Source organism: Marmota marmota, unplaced genomic scaffold (genome assembly GCF_001458135.2).
Source record: "Marmota marmota marmota unplaced genomic scaffold, marMar, whole genome shotgun sequence".
Classification (NCBI taxonomy): Eukaryota; Metazoa; Chordata; class Mammalia; order Rodentia; family Sciuridae; genus Marmota; species Marmota marmota.
The window spans coordinates 14,399,616-14,420,535 of NW_026000185.1; the positions used below are offsets into that span (position 1 = coordinate 14,399,616).

Consider the following 20,920-nt stretch of genomic DNA (forward strand, 5'->3'; position numbering starts at 1 on the left):
GCAGGGAATCTGGGCTTCATTTCTGAGGCTCCTGTTGTGTCATTTTGATTAAATCAAATTGTGCTTTTTGTCTTGTTAACCTGTCTTTTCTTTGTAGGGGTGTTGGCTTTGACCCTTACATGGGAATGGAAAGGTATCACACCTTTACTGCCCCTACACTGGATGATTCTGTCATTCGGCTGTCCTGTATGCTGTGGCACTTTTAGCAGCATCCCTCCCTCTACCCACTAGACACCAGTAGCAGATGACCTACCCAGTCAAGATGACCACAGATATCCCCAGACTACACCTGGGATGTCCCCTGAGAGTGGGAAATTTCTCCCAGTTGAGAACCAGTTTTAAGGTCACTGAAACAAGACTACTTCTTTTCATCTTTGCTTTCTATTTACTTGCCCATGTTCTGATTTCTCACTCAGCTGGAACTTTTCTTAACTTACATGATGAAGTTTGCTCCATGTCTCCTCCCTTCCCTTTTCAAAACACCTGCTACTTTCCTGATACTCTGGGTCAACCCATTTACAGTCCCCCTGTTCCAAAGTCAGAGAGAGAAGGGGAAGACAAATTCCTTTCTTCTTGTTTCCACACAGAAATCTGGGTCCTCAAACCCAGGCAAAGCCAAAGAATTGTAAAGCAAAGCAGGGATTACTTTCTTGGACTCCGTCCTTATCTTTCTCTGTGTCCGTGCTGTGTAGACTACACCTGGGCTTTACTCAGAGGAAGCTGAAGCTCAGAGAAAACAAGTGACATGTCCAAGGCCACACAGTTGGGGAGTGCTGGAAAATGGTTCTAGACACCAGTTCCTGTGACTTCTAATCTGGTATTCTTCCCTACCTCATGATGGGTCTCCTCCCCTTTCTTTGTGGGAGGAACCAAAGCCCTATTTGGTCCATCAAATAGGACTGACTAAACGCAGCTGAGAACCCTCATCTGGCCTTGTGAAGAGAGGCAGACTAGCCATGGGTGATTCCAGTTAATGGTTAATCAAGACCCAGATGCGGTCATCATCCTAACGCGGCCCCTGGGAGACAACCAACATGAACATGCATAGAGAGAATAATTTTAGAAGGCAGGTGCCAACCAGATAAGCACCAGACAAGGAGTTCACAAAGCCCGGTCTCCACGCCCACTGACTGTGTGGCCAAGGCCAAGTCACCTGACAGGCCTCAGGTCACCATCTGCCCATATTATAGAGTTGTTGGTATAATTAAATAAGACAAAATACTTGCAATGTGCCTTAAGAACAAACCTTGGACATGACTTCAAATGCAAATGATCATACAAAGGAGGGAATCCATGAAAGTATATCAGGAGCTGACCTCACCCAAATATACCAGAGAAGCTCATTAGTTATGGGGTGGGACAGGGGTACATTAACTATGGTGTGAGCAGGACACAGGGGACATCACAACTCACTAATACATGAGTGGATACCTGGACATGAAATCAGGCTACATGCCTGCTATAGTCTGCTTGAACTGTCCCCCCAAATTCATATGTTGGAACCTAATACCCAATGTGATAGACTTTATAAGAGGTTGGGCCTTTGGGGAAGTGGTTAATTAATGAGAGTTCTCATGAATGGAATTTGTGTCCCTTATAAAAGAAGTTCGAGGGAGCTCACTACCCACCCTATATGTGAGGATGTAGCCCAAAGGTGCCATCCCTGGGCCCTCCCCAGATGCTGAATCAGCCAGAATTAGATTTTGGATTCCCCAGCCTCAAGAAATGAAAGCAATAAATTCCTGTTGTTCATAAATTACCCAGTCTAAGGTATTTTGTTATAGCAACAGGAAGCTACAAAGACAATGCTGTATCTGATAATTCTTATACTAACTCGAATCTCCCAGCTACCATCGTTCTTCACATTTTGCAGACAAGGAGGGCAAGGCTCACAGTGTTAAACAATGTGGTGAAGGCATTGCCCTTTCTAGATTTGGCACACCTGAGCACATTTAGGTGGAATGAGGAAAAGTAGCTGTATATTTGTCTGCCTAGTCTCTGTCTCCTTAGGTGAGTGAATATTTTAGGCAGTAAAGGGTAAGGGTTCAGGTTTGGAATCTATTTGCCTGGGTTAAAATATTGGTTCTCTCAATTACTAGCTGTTACTGATGGCTAGTCACTTTGCAGCTTCATCTGTAAAATGAAAAGAGTACTGTTTAGAATACTAGGATGTTGTGAAGAATAAATTTGTTAATGTATGTAAATGCTTGGTGCAGCCTAAGTGTTCAATAATTGGTATCTTTTGGAAACATCTTATTGAGGGAAAATTTAACAAAATACAGGTGTCCTTCAGTATCAGCGGAGAATGGATTTTGGGATCTCCAGTGGATAACAAAATTCGAGGATGCTCCAAGTCTCATGATTAATCCCACTCCTGTGCAACCAGTTGCATTCAGTCATACCTGACGGTTGTTCATGAGGCATGTTGTGTTTTGTCTTATTTAATTATACCAACAACTGATATATGCAATGGAATTTGCACCCACACCCCTATAGACCTTAAATCATCTCTAGATTGCTTCTAATGCCTAATGCAATGCAAATGGTATGTCATTAGTTGTTTTATTGTTTAGGGAATATCGACAAGGAAAAATGTCTGTACATGTTCAGTACCGACACAAATTTTCTTCTGAATATTTTCAGCTCATAGTTATTTGAATCTACAGATGGGGAGCCATGGTTACTGAGGGCTGACTACAACCTAAGCTTGTAGGAATGTATGTCTTTAGACCTGATCCTTAATGTGGGACAGTAATAGTGGTGTTGGAGGTAAAGGGCATCAGAGCACTCAAATGGCAGAGAGACTTGGCTGGGAAGCCCCTGGGTTGAACCTGTCTGCTACAGAATTGGGGAGGAGTTCCAAGAGTCCAGCAAGCACGAGTATTGCCCAGAGCTGTCCATCATGCACTGAGGGCAACATGCATGATATCAAAGTTTCTAGTAGCCACATTTTTTAAAAAATGGATGAGATTAATATCAGGAATTTATTTAACTCACTATAGCCAAAATTATTACCATTTCAACATATGGTCAATATTAAAAATTGTTAGCTATTTTTGCATTCTCTTTTTCTTAATAAGTCTTTGAAATCCAGGCTGTACTTACAACTTTCAGCACATTGAACTTAGACTGGCTACATTTCAAGGGCTTATCTGTCACTTGTAGCTAGTGGTTCCTGCCCTGGGCAGTGCTGACCTGGTGGATTTGGATAAACCAAGATGGTGGTGCCCATCTGCAGAATTTGATTCAGCAGGTTGTGGTGGAGCCTGAGTGTGTGCATTTCTAGCTAGTTCTAACTAGTTCCTAGGTGATGCTGATGCAATAGCTCTGTGTCCCACACTCTGAGAACCACAGGCATCCCATCAGACCTGAACCCAGCTGCCTAACAGTGTCTCCAGTCCCAGCAGTATGAAATTTTTCCTTTCATCACCTGAATGAAGTGTGGAAAAGCAAACAGGGCCTTGAGAGCCTTTAATTAAAAAAAAAAAAGCAATTCAAATAGCACAAATTCTTACAATGAAATTCCATGGGCGTTTGGAGAAGGAGAAAAAGCTAGTAAAGATATCTCCTATTGGTCACATTTTATGGGATTTTAGAGCTCAGAAGGCCACTCTCAGTCCATTGTCATTTGTTTAAAGAAGAGGAAACTGAGGCCATGAAGCTGCATGGTTTTGCCCCAAAGTCACTGATTGCTGGGTTTGAAGTTCATATTCAATGGCAAAAAAACCTTTTTTTTCTTTTAAATTTTCCTTTGAAATAATATCCCTGACAATTTTCTAGATATTTCTAGCAACAGTTCTGCAGCTAGAGATGCAATCTTCACTAGTACTAAGTCATTTAGCCGTCTCAAGACTACTAGCAATCTTAAATCACTCTAAGCTACAAGGAGAAAACAAAAAGACTAATATGAGGTCAATCACATCAATGTGGGAACTTACAGATACGTGGACCAAAAACCTTCCAGAAGGAAGGAATGAGCCTTACTTTTCAACGTATTTGCCGAATCCATATTCCAGCATATTTAAGAGGCAGGTTGTTTCCGTGGGCTTTATTTCATAGCCAACAATCTCACTGATCTGCAAAGAAAAGGAGACAAGTGTCTTCATCCAAGCTGACACCTTTCTATAGGACCTTCAGTGGTGGTGGAAATGTCCTTTGCTAAATAAAGGGAGAAAGTCATGAATCCATGAGACAGGCAGACTCCCACATTCTGTGACCTGGGGATGCTGGGAAGGAGGAGGGACTCCCCCTTCAAAATGCCTCCCTTTTTATGCCCACTGTGCTTTTTTGGAAATCCTTCTGGTATAAATGCTGCCTCAGGCTTACCTTGTAAGTGCAAATATCCCCAAGAAGGGACATAATTGAAGACTCTGGTGGCATTTGAACACTTCTCAGAGGCTGAAAGATCTGGGTAGTGTGAGGGACTTGTGCACTGGAAGGAAGATGGAGGCTGGTGCGGGGGAGAGACTCTATGAAAAACCTCACCTACTATTCAATTGTGTCTCTGTCCAGCCCCCAGGGGACTAAAGAAAGCCAGAGAAAGAAGGGGCATGGGAGCCATGTCACACTATCACCTATCCCTGTGTCCCTGGTGTCTTTGGCATTTGGTAGGCACAGGTAAGAATTTATGGAGTGAAAACATCAATGGACCAGCTAACTCAAATGGCTTCCAATCTGGGTTCTGAGGCCACCTGGAGGGCTGCTAAGGTAATGGAAATAACAAGAGGAACCAATAATTATTGAGGGCTTATTATGTAGCAGCTCCTATTTCTGGCTGTATGCACTTATTCAATTTGCACAGCATAATGAGGAAGATACTTGTGTATTATTATTCCCATTTTACATATAAAAAATCTGAGACAAAGAAATTAATTATCTTGTCCAATAATACCCAGCTAATCAATGGCAGAATTGGGACTTGAATCGAATCCTGACTCCAAAGCTCTTATCCATCAAACTCTATCCTGTCTCTCACAGGTCTTCCTATGTACAGTTGTGCAAGTTATATACTGCAAAACTCTAGAAAGCACAGTTCATGCTGTAGTACACAAAAATAGCATTTCCTAGAGTTAGTGCAATAGACAACCTACCCTGGTGACCCTGTTTTCGTTATTCTCTTACATCTCTGAAAGAGTAGCTCAGAGTAACACAATATCTATGAGACTAAAGGACACAGCTATGTAAAGCACTTGGCATAGTGCTTGGTCCATAGAAATAACTCAGAGATTGGTAATTTTATTTTTTTACTTGCTTTTGTTGATTTTAAAGATTGACAAAACATCTAGTTCTCTAATTCTAAAAGCCTAGATCTACACTGACCAGTGTGTAGCCATTAGCCCTTTGTGGCTTTTGAGTACTTTAAATGTGGCTAAAGTGCAAAGTATAAAAATATGCCATATTACAAATATTTCACATTAGCATTATTATATTAATATGTAAATGTTAACATTTGGAGTATATTTGGTTAATTTTTTTTTCTTTGGTGCTAGGAATTGAACCCAGGGGTGCTTTTACTCTGAGTTATATCTCCAGAGCCCTTTTTATTTTTCATTTTGAGGCAAGGTCTTGCTAAGTGGCCCAGACTGGTCTCAAACTTGTGATCTTCTTACCTTACTCTCCCAAGTTGCTGAGAACACAGGCATGTGCTTTTTTAAAAAATATGTTCATAAAATTTATTTTGCCTGTATCCTTTTTTTAAATGTGGCTACTAGAAACTAAAATTTACGTATAGCTTATGTTTTCTTTCTTTCTGTTGGACAGCACTGTTCTAGTCTGAGTGCCAGCTTTGGTATAGAATAGTGTAATTCCTTTCCAAGGTCAAATGTTATCTTGTTCTATCTTGTTTTAAACCACAGAAGCAACTCTTTTGTTGACATTTGTAGAGTTTATGCCTCACTAGTTTTTCCTGCTTAAGTGCTGATGAGTGGCCGGGAACCACAGCACAGCCACTCTGTGGTTCTAGAAGATCTCTCTAACGTTGGAGCTACAAACAGTTTCACCTGCAGAACCTCCTGCCAGAGCCAGAATCTATACAAATACATCTCCTGAGTTAGGCATCAAGGAAGACAATGGCTTCCCCAGGCCTGGAGCCGTCACTGGGATGGGACACTGGTACGACCTACAAAACTTGAAGACATGGGCTCTTGAGTGGAGATGGCCCTGAGTGCACCTGGAGACCTTGTCCTTTCTGAGCCCACCTTTTCCTGTTCAGCCCATTGGGCTTCCACCTTCGAGGCTCATAGCTCAGGAGTCACCTTCCTGGGGCCACACTCCACTTTTCCCTATGGTTTACTGCCCCCCTACTGCCAGCCCCCTTCCTCTGCCTGACATTTCTTGCCCTCTTTTTGTCTTTGTAGTTGAGCCGAACTGAATTCTCATTTCCTCCTTGTCCCCCAACTAGCTATGTGACAAATGACTTAATCTCTCCAATCTCAGTTTTCCCATCTGTGAAATGGAGATAATAATAGCCCCTACTTCAAAGGGTTGGTGTGAGGATAAAATGGGATAATTCAAATAATGTAAGCAACAGAGCACCCATAATGCAGCTGTTACTGGATACGTTTTCACTATTATTGCCATTATTGGACTCTAATTCCAAGGAACAATTTTTTCCCAATCTGTTTATATAAGACTTTTTTAAAAAAATATTTTGATTAGTTGTTCATGGACCTTTATTTTATTTACTTATTTATATGTGGCACTGAGAATCAAACCCAGTGCCTTGTACATGCTAACAAGTGCTCGACCATTGAGCCACAACCCCAGCCCAATATATAAGTCTTTAAATGAGAATTAAGAGCAGCTGGGTTTTTTAAAGTTCTCCCTGTAAGAAAAGTGTCATCACAGAGGGAGCACCAAGTGGGAGGGAATGGAGGCCTCCCCAAGAGTGTTCTTTAAAGGTCTTCTATGAGGTTACTTTTGATAATGCCATCTCATAGAGAAACTCGGCACTAACAGAGGTCACCTGTCCACCCAACCTCTGAAACCCCAAAGCAGGTCTAAGTTCTAGCTCAGCTAGGTACATAGGGATAGGAGCCCTGTGGCACCAAGTGAGGACAGCCACTCTTTGCAGATCCCCTGCAGGGGCATTCCAAGGCCATGAGTCCACACCGCTGACCTTTCCCATGTCTTTCTTAGGTCTTCAGTCTCAAAGCTTTCAGAGAAACTGAAAGTAGTTCCTCACTACAGAAGAAGCCTGAACCTTTCATGTATCAAGACCCTCATGGAGGGACCAAAACGTTCCTAACCACTGGGATCAGGAGTTCATACCCCTAAAGGTAATGCATGTGACATCAGATTGAGTTCTTCCAGGGACAAGGTCCTCAGTCTTGACCATGATTCTGAGAGAAGGGATTTCGGGTCAAGTCAGAGAAGTGCTTACCATGGGAAGTCAGTCTCTACCTCCACAGGGAGCAATTTCCTGGAACGGACATTTCAAGGCCATTGCTAGCCCTTGAGTATGGTGATTATTTTAGAAACACAGTGAGTTTTCTTTTTCGGCTTAATGCTCACACCACACTTATCAATCTCACACTTGATTGCTTATAAAAATCCTAAGTATTTTTATGAAGAATATTTATTATTCTCATTCATAGGCTCAAAGGGCTGAAAGAGGAGTGCAAAATTACTTCTGAATATGGGCTGTTTGACCATGAAACTGCACTCCAGAGTCAGCCTGAGCAGGAATCAAGCAATTCTTTTTAGTGTATGCTAGGTAAAGGAACAAACCATCTGTAATTTAACACTCTAATCACTCGTTAGGACCTCCAGTAAAGCAGACAAGGAGACCCTTTGTAGCCACTGGCTCGAATAATATTCAAGAAACCAGCAACAGGTCCCAAGGGAAGGCTCAACCTGATCTTGAGGCAAGAAGTTCATTCTATATCCCACCCATTCCCTTTCTTCCAGGGCTATCATCTCCACTCCCTTGGTCTCAAGTAGATTCTCCTTTCAGCAAGGAGAAGCTCAACACAGCCATGTTTCCTGCCTCCCAAAGGGCCACAGGGACCAGGCGAGGGCTGGGGCAGTGGGACAGGCAATGATAAGAACCTGCTGCCAGTGCCGATCTTTCATTCCCGGGTTGCAGGCAATGATGAGGATAGGAATGTGTTGCTTGAACTTTTCGATCTTTATCTTGACATTCTCTGCTAAGCGTTTGGGTGCAGGCACATCTGCAAAGGTTTTGATCAATTTATATGTCGTCCTCCACATGTTCCCTATCTCCTCTGCGATTTCCTCAGCATTCAGTAAATAGAGGGGGCCTGAAACAGAAAAGATGGGGTGAGGGAAGAAGGGTCAGTCCATGAAGTAGATGTTTGTCCTGTCTGCCTTTAACTCCCTGAACTTAGGATTGAGCCAGTCAACAGGACATTGGAACACACATGGGCTCTGGGGTGAAACCTCCAGGTAGCCAGTCTAACTTGGCCTGTTATCAAACTTGTCTAAGCCTTGACAGTATTGCCTGCAATACAGGGGTGATAATGGACACCATGAAGGATGATTGGGAAAGTGACACAAGACAACATGAGTGACTCCCGTCACACCTGGCACGTAACGAATGTACAGCGAAGGCAGCTGTTATGATTTTCAATTGCTCTCCTAGTAGCATTAAGAGGAGTTCCAACTTGCTGTGAAATAACAGGGAATGCAGGTGAACAGGGTATGGCAGCCCTCTGTGTAGTTCTGGCAATTTCTATATAAACTTGAAATTATTTATAAAACAAAGAATGATACCTTCTTTAAAAAAAAAAGTGCTTCAGAGCATTAATTTCCTTCTCTGTCTTTATTTTTGTAGGGAATCTTTAGCACTTGGATTCCACAGTCAGCCAAAATCTGAGCATGCTGCTGGGTCCCCCTGGACATTTCAAATTAGCATTAACACTTACATCATGATGTTGCTAACTTACTCAAAACCATGTTTCTTTCAGGATTGCCTGGACTAAATGTAGCTTCGTTTATTCAACAGGCTTCATCTACTCAACATTTTTATTGAGTAATCAAAAATTAAAACTAAAAAAAGAAACAGACATGTGGGTGCCATCTGTGCAGCAGAAACATTGTAGGTGCTGGTTTAGAACAGAAAAGCACCTACATGAAAGGAGTAACTTCTGCTTAGGAGGAATTGGCCAAATTACCAGTGAATTTACAAGTAGGATGAATAAACTAGGTGGGGGTTTTTTTGTTTGTTTTTTGGTTTTTTTTTTACCAGGCCACAGTTCCCCCTCAACTGCTGAGTCAGGCACAGAGGACGTGATATATTTGGATTCTCTGCTAGGAATCAGGCTAAGGGCAGACAGCATCTTGTCTGAAGCTGTTTTCCTGGATGTTTATGAAACAAGGAATCTGACTTCTCAATAAACATTCAACTTCAATTGTAATTAAGGGAAAGAATACTTTTTAAAAATAAATATAGCATTTTAAATATCACATTGGCAAAAATAAATTTTCAAAGCTATTCATTCATTACTAGGTTTGTTGGGTACTCTTAAAAATGCAATTAGAAGAATGAATTAAAATGTATAACTTTTCTGGAAGGCAATAACTAAAGCATTCTTTTAAATCTTAACAATTTTGATAATATACCATCTGATCTAGCCATTTCACATTCAGGAATTCATCCTAAGTAAACCATCCTTGTGGTGTCCAGAAAACATGCAGTAAAGACCTTCATCTCAGTTGTGTTTATAATACTGAAGTATCAAAAATCAGCTAAGGGTCCCCAATTTTATCCTCTGCTCATTCATGCCTTTAATTATCATCTGCACATCAACTACTCCCTATAAACCACTCCACCAAACCCATCTCCTAAAGTCCATCCTGAGTTAATATTTCTGTTACAGTTTAGATATTAGGTGTCTCCCAGAGCTCATGTGTGAGATAATGCAGGTGATAATGCAGGAGTTTAGAGGTGAAATGATTGGGTTATGAAAGCCTTAACCCAATCAATGAGTTAATCTCCTTAGGGATTAACTGAGTGGTAACTGAAGGCAGTAGGCATGTGGCTGGAGGGGTGTGCCTTTGGGGTATATATTTTGTATGTGATGAATGGAGTCTCTCTCTCTCCTTCCTGGTGTGATGTCTCAAGCCACTTTTCTCCATTACATCCTTCTGCCATGATGTCCTGCCTCTCCTGGGTCTCTGAAGAACAGAGTTGTCCAACCATGGATTGGGACCTCTGAAACCATGAGCCACCAAATAAACTTGACCTCCTTAAAATCATTCTTGGCAGGTATTTTGATCACAGCAACTAAAAAGTAACTAAAACAATTTCCATTTGGATGTTTTCAGACATATCAAAATCAATGTATTCAAGTGTAATTTTTCCCTAACAAATTTGTCACTTCTCTGCTCAGTGAAGGCAAAGCCTACCAAATTGCCTGAGCTAGTAATTTGGAAGTCACCTTGGGTTCTCCCCTCTCCCTCCCTGTCCCTTACTCCATATCAGCTCAATCATGAAGTCTTATTGCTTCTACCTTCTCCATTCCACCCTACCTCCAGAGGCTAGAGGAAAAGGTGACTTATGGTCAATGGCACACTGGCTCTTCTCCTACATCATTCTCCCTGCATCTGCCTCTCTCTGGTCCCTGGCTCTGGGCACTGCCCATCCTATCTGCTCTGGCAACAGTTCTGGCACTTAGAGCCACACTTTCCTTTGTTATCATATCAGAAAATGTTGACTGTGGCTGTTTTAACCTGGAGTGTCAGAATTTGATAAAAAGTCCAGCCAGAATATGAAAAGAAGACCTTTGTTTATTTGTTTCCTATTTTTTTCCTTTTTTTTTTTTTTTTGTACTGGAGATTGAACCAAGGGCACTTTACCACTGGGATATGTTCTCAGTCCTTTTTACTTTTTGGGACAGGGTCTCACCAAGTTACCTAGGCTGGCCTCAAACTTGCCATCCTCCAGCCTCAGCCCTCTGAGTCGCTGGGATTACAGGTGTGCACCACTGCACCTAGCATTAGACCTTATTTCAGAACTGCTTGAAAGGGGAACCCCCTTCCCCATCCCCATTCTGTCCCTGAGAAGTGAGAACATGCCATACCATTCATCCATTCCTCGGACTTGGTGCTGAACTCATAGGCCGTCACCCACAGCTGCTGGTAAGGTACTTTGTTGGTTATCAAGGTTTGCAGAAGTGGGAATGAACTCTTCTCCTTTTCCAACAGCTCTTCCTCTTTATTGATCAACTGCAGGACAAAAGGGGATTCTGTCTATCAGGGAGGTAGTTCCCTGAACCCTAAAAGCCTCCAGGGAAAGTTCCTTAGCACACTGAAAACCCAGTGGAGGAAGATGCTCCCTCACCTGAGAGTAAAAAGAAAATAAGATACTGACTCCAGCAAGAAGGTCCCTCTACTACCTTCAAGGGCCAGGGCAGCCAAGATCCAGCTGGTAGATACTACAGGATAATTTGCTGCTTGATCCATCATCTTTGTTTCCAATGTACCATGACTTGGCCTTTTTTCCTAATTTCTGTACATGTTTTAGTGGTTTATAAGACTGTTTCCAGGCCTTCCTAGGTGGACTTGCCTCAGAGAACTGTAATGGCTAAACAAACTTACCAGCTGATCTTTTGAGGAAAGTTACTTTAGTGACTGCAAGTTTTAGTCTCCCACTTCAAATAGGGATAAACGGGGATAACAAGCCCCAAGAGTTTGCTGCAGGCATTAAATGAGATATCATACATGGGAGCCCTTTGCATGTCACTGAGCACATAATAAATGCTCAACACATGTAAGCAATTACATTATTATATCTTCTTTGTGTACGCATATGGCTTACAAAAAAAAATCTGTTGTAGGCGTGTAGAAAAAGATAGTTGAAAGTACTAATGAAAGAACTAGTCAATTAATCAATCAATCAATACTATCCACCTGACAGATGTCATTGGGAAAATATAAGACCAAGAACCAGAATCACCAGAGTCACAAGTCCCCGTTCCATGATCCCAAACCTCAAATTCCATCAGCGCCTGATCCAAGTTCTTTGAAAGCTCATGAAGCTTTTCAACGTTGTTCTTCATTTCCTCTGTAGTCATCACTTCCCGCTTCCTAAAGCCTTCCAGTTCCTTGCTGTAGCCTTCCAGTCTTGACTCAAATTCTGAGCACCTGAAAGTAAAAGCCCAGTCACATGGGGATCTTCCATTTAGTGATCTTTCATTGCTCACTCTGGGAAGAAGTTGATCTGGCATCTGCAGATCCCCCTACTCCCCTCTCTCTCTTTCTCTCTCTCTCTACTTCTTTATTTATCTAAAAATAAATGAAGAAGAAAATAATTCCTATAATTACACTTACAAGATATGGATCAGCTGTGAACCTATCTGTGATTAAACATTTCCGGATGTTTTCCTATACAGGTAAGCAGGTAAATATGAAAATGTATGTATGTACCTATTGCTTATTCATTTGGCTATTAGATAAGTATTTATTAGTGAGTACTGAATACATTCCAGAACTGGTCTAAGCATCATAAATAAATCCGTGAAGTATGTTATTAAGCTGTCTATCTTCATGGAACACATATTTTAATTGTGGGAGACCTAGATGATAAACATGGATGGATGTATGGATAGATGGATCCACAGGAGGATAAAAGTGAAATGAAATATTCCTGATAGTGATAAATACTCTAAAGAAAACAAAACACAGTGGTTAGTGGATCAGTTGGTGGAGGGCTATTTCAGCTAGGGGGATTGGGGCAGCTGTGGGCAGGGAGCATTTACAGAGATTTATCTACTTCATCCATTGGATCAACAAAGCAAATCTCAAACTTGCTTCTCCCTTTTCCTAATCAGGTAGAATAACATTGTGCTTCATGGACAGGGTCTGGAGCCAGACAGGCTTGGTTCAGATGCTTATACTGCCACTTCATAGCTATGTAGACCAGGGCAAGTCACTTAAACTCTCCATGCCTCCAAGAAAGAAAACAGAGAGAGGAAAAAGTTTTTACTTAATAGTAAATTAATATAAAACATTCAGAATTGAACCTGCTACAGAATAACTACTATATAAGTTCTCACTCACTGGAATGTAAATCTATAAAAACAGCTTTTTGCCTCCTTAATTCCTCGTTGTATTCCCAGCACTTGGCAGAGAGAACTGACACTCGGCAAACAATCAATATCCGTTGAATAAACAAGGGGAGGTGCCATGGAGAACAGCTTCAGTGACACTCCATAAATTTGGCTATTATCTTAAAAATATTTAATTCTGTTATGGCAGTTTTAATGTCTTTTTTTTCCTCTTTAGGAGCATGAGAGTTATTTTCAAGTGATTTGAGTGATTTGATTTGGGTTTATTTCTAATTGCACTGCGTGGGAAGCAGCCTAAGGATCCCCACCTCCTTGTGTTCTTACCCTGTGTAATAACTCACTTCTTACAGACAGATATGGCAAGAGGGATGGGGTGTCGCTTCCAAGATTAGCTCACAGGAAGACTGACTTCTATCTTGCTTTCTCATTCTTTCTCTTGGTCTCTTTCTCTCTTGTTCTGAAGGAAAACAGCTGCTGTGCTCTGAGCTAGCCTGGGGAGAGACCCTGTGGCAAGGAATAGATGGCAGTTTCTGGCCAACAGCCCATGAGGAACTGAATCCTACAATATCATGTGAGTAGGTCCAGAAAGAGGTCCTCCCCAGCTCAGATGAGGGCACAGCCTTGGCTCAGACCCTGACGCCAACTCCATGGGAGACCTTGAGCCACAGGCATATAGTTAAACTGCACTTGGATTTATAATCCAGATTCTGTGAGATAATCATTTTTTAATTATTCTAATCTGTTATGTTTTGATATACCTCAATAGATAACTAATGTACATTAGTATATAATTTCTTCTTAGAATTTTTTAAGCCCATATGTATATACACATCAATTTGCATATATGTATATAAATGTGTATGTGTGTATGTATGTATATACGAATTTCTATACAATAGTTCACTCAGGAAATTAGGTCAAGTAAGTGAGTTGTACTTGTGGGACCACCTGGAGTCCAAGGAAGGATAATAGAAAAATTTAAAGATGGTGGATTGGCCAGAATTCTGGCAGGAAATGGGATTATCTCTGATGTTCTAAGATACTTCAACAAAGGGACTACCTACAGAGGTAAAATACTGGTATGGTTAAAAGAACAAAACAGTACATAGTAGGCACCCAGAGACCTTCCTTGGCGGGGAACCCTTATGACCCCTAGGCATGAGGGGACAAGGAGAATTGAAACCCTAGAGCAACTGGCATTGCCACCCAGAGCCCCAGGGCCAAGCAGAGAGGGAAAGGAGAAAAGGGCCCCCAATCCCTCTCCAGCCTTCTGTAGGAGTCTCCACTGGCAGGATCCCACGGATGAGGGAACTGGAGGCCACAGTCTGGACGTCAGCCTCTCAGACAGAGCAGGAGGAGAATGGACAGCAGGGTGAGGTGGGAGCAGCTCAAGGAGAATAACTGGCATGGAAGCCAAAAATTAATGAGGGCTGGAAAAGCAAGCTCAAGCTTCTTGGAGAGGAAACAGGATTGTTTTCATAGACGACAGATGAAACATGAATATTACTCAACCCTCCTCCCAGGACACCCCCAAGGTTAGTTCAAAATTATAGACAGGATGGATGTCTAAGGGCAGCAAGGAGAGGGCTGGGCCAGGGCTGCTTGGTAAGCCTCTTCCAGATGGCTCTTCTGTGGCCTCTACTGCTGAGCCCAGGAACCAGATGCCAGGATCAAGCTGAGAGCTCTCAGAAAGGAGAAGCCCGGCTCTCTTCTCCTCTCACCATAAGTAACAGCTGCTCCCACTTTCCCCAGGGTCCATCCTCACTCCTCTTAAGTCCAACAGCACTTCTGCCTCCAGGGTACTGCATCCTAAAGTACACCTTCGAGGAGGCAGCGTCTGGAAGTTCAAAAGCATTCTTCACCCAAAGGGATCATTGTTAAAAGCAAGGGGGAAGCTGAGAGCATTGATGCCCACCATGCACTAGACACCAATCGGCACACTCTGAGCTCATTTCATTTCATCCTTGAACACAATGTTTGGCTGCAGTGTTATCCCACCCTCCAGATGAGGGATACTGAGGTTCAGAGAGATGATGGAACTTGCTTCTGTGCATCTATCTAACTAACAAAATAGTTTTGCTTTGTGGTTAGGCATAAAAGTCAGTTCCACAGGGAAGGCTGTGTATGTGAGTAGGTGTGGGGCATTATCTGGGAACTCTTTGTACTCTTTACTCAGTTTTGCAGCAGATCTAAAACTGCATTGAAACATAGTCTATGAATTGAGAAATATATCTCCTCCACCCATCAGGCTAAGTTCCAGGCTCTGGAGACAGTATTCATGTAGGTAAGGAGAAGGTTGTAAGAGAGAAAACAAAAAGACATTTTTATACCCCCTGGGGAACAGATCTAGGTCTTCTTTTCAAGGTAGGAGATAAACAGGTTTCTCCTCAAGCCAAACTTTCATTCTGTATAGAGTCTGTCTGTCTGCCTCTCTCATGGTCCTGTGGGCTGAACCCCAGGCCTCGCACATCCTAGACAAGTGCTCTATCATTGAGCTACACACCCAGCCTGAAGTCTACTTTTATCCACCCTTTTCCTTTCTTGAAAGTATTTACAGGGATTACAGCAGGTGAAGTTGGGCAGTGGGAGTCTCATGTGTGAAGAAGACAGGGTAATTGGCATGAATCTGTAGTTCATGGTCCAAGTGTTACAAGCTGGTGTGTGTGTGTGTGTGTGTGTGTGTGTGTCTATCATGTGAAAAACACTTGGCTCCCTTGACTTGACATTGTTAGATTTTTCAGTATGTCTGTATTTTCTCTGTCGCTGGATTAAAATCTTTATTTAATGGCCAAACACATGCATGTCTAGAATAGAACCCATCACATAGTAAAGATCCACAATAAATTCCCATTGACACAGAGTGAATGAAAAAAATGATTATAGCCACATTAGCACTGAACAAGACCAGCTGCAAAACAGTCAATTTCTCAGCCCCCTGCCGTGCCTTTATGTCCCCTGTCTTGATACCGCACAGATCTGTGGTCTCCAACGCCAGGCTGACACTTCTGCTGTTGCTATTGTGGAAGCCGTTATTACATGTCACTATTTTTGCCTATTTCTCTCTGCTCTGCCAAAATTTCAATTATTCCAAAACAGGGAGGAAAGACATTGGCAGGGATTACTACAGTGAAGCAGGATTAAAGAGAACACCCCTCAGTGGGAAGCCAAAGGAAATTCCTTCTCCACCAACTATCTTGAGTCTTCACCCACTCACTGCTATGGGATGGCAGGTGCTCTATGCAGCACTGGTAACCTGCTGGGAGTGTTATGAAGTCTGGTCTCATTTCCAAAACAACCCCAGACTCTCCCTGTACCTTTTAATCAGGTCCATTTCTGCCAGATCTCTCTTGTTAAGGAGCAGGTTTCGGCTGTTTTCAAAGATATCTTCAATCTGATCTGGCCAGAGGAACAGAGTGCTGTTCAGTTTGATATCCTCTTCTGCAAAACAAAGACAGAGTGCTCCAGGACATTGTCTAGCATGTGGGGAATTAGTTCAGCAAGTCAAAAGTTCAACCAAAGCCACTGGAGGGTGGCAATGAATGAATGGAACTGTGATGGATGAATGCTAGCCAACATCTATTAAGCACTTACTAAGGGCCGGGCTAGAAAGTAGATAATATTATCATCTTCATTTTTTACAGATAGGAGACAAAGTGGTTAAACCAAGTGGTCAAGGTTACACTGCTAGAGGTCGGCAGAGCAGAATTTGAATCCAGGTCTAATAATAATCCCCAAAGTCTATGTTCTAACCACTCTGTTTTATTGGCTAAGTAGAGTCAGAAACCTGGGTTGAATTCAACATTTCGAACCATTTACTTCATCTGAATTCAGTTTCCCTTTGGTTAAATGGCTGTAATGGTATCAAAGCCAGATGCCCTGTCATCATGGCTCGGTCAAATTAAATGCACTGGGTTTCCTTGTAACTTTTGGAGGCAGAGACAATGAGAGAGCCCAGGGTCCAGGGCACAGCTCATGAATGTATGCATGGGGTTAGGGAACCCCTTTCCACTTCCAGTACCCATCTTGCACTCCTCATACACACTGTGAACACCAGGTAACATGCAGGTGTTCTCAGGTGGAAAGGGGCTCGTGGAGAGCATTCAACTTTTCCCTCAGGGCTTAGTCCTTACTTCAAAACTCTAACTTGACCCAAGAAGCCTTCAGGGGCTTTGAACCTTTCTTTTCTTTTTAAGATATGCAGAAGCATAAAGGAATATAACCTGGTACCCTCAAAGGTGGGACTGTATTAAGATTACAGAAAAGTAAAATTTAAGGAGTCTGCATTTGGAATTGACATTTCCAGAAATATCAGACATAAGATGCCCAAGACAGGCATCTAAGAGCTACATGTCAAAGTTCTAGATGCATTTTCCTTTTGTCTAACAATATTCCCCTTTTGTGAATCAAATCCCCACAGGTAGGAGTATGGAATTAGTGCCTCCATCTCATGGGGGCAGCTGAAAAGCAGCTCTTCTAACATTTGGTGGTAGGATTCCCATATCCTTTTCCCCCTCCAGCTTCTTACTCCTAAAAATATAAGATATTTTATCTTATATGTACCTGTGAAAATGTAAATATACATATGCACGTGTGGCCCTGGACTTACGGGGCAAATCTGCATAGTCCATCAGGAACTCCAGCCGCTCACTTGCATCTCTAAGTTGTCTCCTGAGTTTGAACACAGTGACATCACTGGATTTCTTTAAGAATTCAATGAGAAGTACCAGCTCCTTAGTGTTGGCAGGAATCTCACTGACTCTTTCTGCAATGGTGTTGTACTGATTACAAATGCTACAGAGAAAGAAATGGCTGCCATCACCATCACCATCACCACCACCACCAGCATCATCATCATTGACATAAAAAATGTCTTCTTGTAAGACCCGTCATGCTGAGCAGACATGATCCTTATTTAGAGACTACACCATTGTTTTCTAACTTTTCTCTACCTGCAAACCCTTGCTGGATAATATTCACATGCACATCACACTCCAGGGATAGTAACAATGGTAATGGTCTTGTGTAATGACAGGTACTAAGCTCTCACAAGGTGCCATGCTCCATGCTAACCATTTATATATATTAATTATTTAATAATTATAAAAGGTAGGTACTATTATTATCTACATTTGATGATGGAAGAAAGTCAATCTGAGTAACTTCATCCAAAGCAACACAGTTGCTAAGTATCAGATCCAAGATCTAAATTTTGGTTAATTGACTCTAAAGCTCATAATCTTAATGAATAAACCATACCAATTCTCATGAGTAGACCAAAACAGTAAGAATATCACCACAACCAACAACTTCTCACATTTTATGGTAAAATGGAGCACCAAGTTAATTCATAATCACCATCTTAACAGTATACCAGCAAGTTTATTCTCATATAATGGACCTGAATTCCCTGTCATCCTCACTCTGGGGCAGAAAACACTTGAATCAGAACTTCAGCCTGGTCACTGCTGGAAGGCACAAAGTTCTGGTTTTTGATTCTCTGGGTTAATGTAAAATATTATTGCTATTTACACAGAATGATGATACCTGGAATTGGTGTCCCGATTTACATCCACTTGGTATTGAATCAAACGGTCTTTGAGATTTTGGGCTCTCTCACAGAGATCATAATTTAGGGTCATGGTGTCAAGACAGAACATGGCTAAAGGCACAGTAATGTGCATGGATGCAATTTCACTTCTCCGCTTTTTTATGCCATTGATGTTCTGCAGAAAGGAGCACATTCAGCAGCTTGATTTGACTTGAGCTTCTTACCCATTTGCCCCCAGCCTCCTCCGGGGCAAACACCAGCCCAATACTGAGACCTATATACCCTACTGAAACATGATGACTACTCTTTGGATTGACTGTAGCACATATCACTAAGGAATGAAATATCAAGAGGGGTTCATACCGTCACAAAATCATCAATGTCTTGATTTTCTTTCAGGAAAGCAGTGATGTTTTGTTCTGCCATGTTATCCAATAGATCATTGTACTTTTTGTATACATTTAAATATCTTCCATGTTGAAGAACATAAAATCAAACACACAAATGCAGGTCAACAAATCAGATGAGTCAGAGTGGCCATAAAAGCAGATAATAGCATTAAAAAATGAACCCAGGGGTTGGGGTTGTAGCTCAGTGGTAGAGTGCTTGCCTAGCACATGTGAGGCACACTGGGTTCAATCCTCAGCACCACAGAAAAATAAATAAATAAAATAAAATTATTGTGTATCTACAACTAAAAAAATTTTTTAAGAGAACCCAAACCAGGAAAGCGAAATATCAAACTTGGAATTCTGAATTTTGGGGCTTCTAATTCCAATTTTCCAGTTTCTTGCTGCATGAATTTAGATAGTCTGGGTTCTCAAAACTCAGTGTTTTTCAATTTTAAAGGGAAATCATAATTCATACTTTATATAATTGTCATAAATCTTAATTATATGTATACATATATATAATTGTATACATGTGTACATATAGTGATTAATACTATGCTTACAGTGAATGTATAATAAATATTAATTTCCCTCCATCCTTCAAAAATTCTATGTCTTTTTTTTTTTTTTTTGCACTGCTGGGATTGAACTCAGGTCCTCACATATGCTAGGCAAGTGCTTTACCACTGAGCCACTTCCCCAGCCCCTCTATGTCTAATTTTAAGATGAAAATTTGGAGTCAATTAACCTAAAATATACTAAAATAAAAATTATCTGTTTTAAGACCCCAAAAAAGTGGCTGAACAGATTTTCCAATGTTGACAGATATATTTGGAATAGTCTGTCTTGAAATAAGTTTAAATTAAAATTAAGGTGTTACTAAGTAAACAGAACTCGCTGGAGCCCGCAGGTTTCCAAGTGTTGGACAACATGTCAGAGACTCTGAAACCGAGATGCAGAGAGAAACCCATAGAACTGTCAGTCCAGAAAGATAAACTGTACGAATATATCTCCATGAACAGGGAAAACAGGTGCTTCAAATAAAGTCCTCACATTAAATTCCTGAGCGCAGCACTTCCAGGTTCTGAGACAATGACTTTCAGTCAAGTTTAGTTCTTTTCTCCATTAGTGGCGATCTGGGCCTGCAAGGGATATCTGGCCATGTTTGGAGGACTTTGGGTGGTTCCTGTTGACATTGAGCAGGTAGCAGCTGGGGATGCTGCTAAGCATCTTACCACATAAAGCACAGCCTCCCATGATACAGAATTGAAAGATTCAATAGAGCACAGTAAAGAAACCTGGGGTTCCCAGAATAGCCAAAGCAATCCTTAGAAGAAGAGTGAAACAGGAGGCATCACAATACCAGACCTTAAACTATACTACAGAGCTCTAGTAACAAAAAATGGCATGGTATTAGCAGCAAAATAGACAGGTAGACCAGTGGTACAGAATAGAAGACAAGAGATAAACTACATACATGCAGTTATCTCATACTAGACAAAGACAGCAAAAACATACATTGGAGAAAAGATCGCCTCTTCAACAAATGGTGCTGGCAGAACTGGAAATCCATATGCAGCAAAATGCAAATAAACCCCTATGTCTCACCATGCACAAAACTCAACCTTTGTCAAAGTGGATCAAGGACCTAGGAATTAGACCAGGTGCACCTAACAGAGGAAGAAGTAGGCCCAAATCTTCACTACTTCAGATTAGGACCCGACTTCCTTAACAATACTCCTAAAGCACAAGAAATAAAATCAAGAGTTAATAAATGGGATGGACTCAAACTAAAAAGCTTCTTCTCAGCAAAAGAGACAATCAATGAGGTGAAGAGAAAGCCTACATTTTTGGAGCAAATTTTTGCCACATGCACATCAGATAGAACACTAATCTCCAGGATATATAAAGAACCACAAAAAAATACCAAAAAAAAAAAAAAAAACCCCACA

At 41.5% G+C, this 20,920-nt stretch overlaps 1 protein-coding gene across 5 annotated transcripts in view; it reads right to left on the reverse strand.

Moving 5' to 3' along the window:
* The window catches only part of Dnah3 (dynein axonemal heavy chain 3), a 166,242-nt gene that overhangs the window by 116,012 nt on the left and 29,310 nt on the right, over positions 1-20,920 (reverse strand). For all 5 annotated transcript variants that reach the window (XR_007342671.1, XM_048789601.1, XM_048789600.1 and 2 more), the window contains exons 13-20: positions 18,940-19,045; positions 18,573-18,751; positions 17,635-17,819; positions 16,343-16,466; positions 11,952-12,105; positions 11,043-11,187; positions 8,050-8,261; positions 3,985-4,076 (exon numbers count right to left, since the gene is read on the reverse strand). Coding sequence is in view for 4 of the 5 variants with exons in the window: in XM_048789601.1 (XP_048645558.1) it covers positions 3,985-4,076; positions 8,050-8,261; positions 11,043-11,187; positions 11,952-12,105; positions 16,343-16,466; positions 17,635-17,819; positions 18,573-18,751; positions 18,940-19,045 (1,197 nt within the window). In the remaining variant the exon portion in view is untranslated. The remainder of the gene's footprint in view (positions 1-3,984; positions 4,077-8,049; positions 8,262-11,042; positions 11,188-11,951; positions 12,106-16,342; positions 16,467-17,634; positions 17,820-18,572; positions 18,752-18,939; positions 19,046-20,920) is intronic.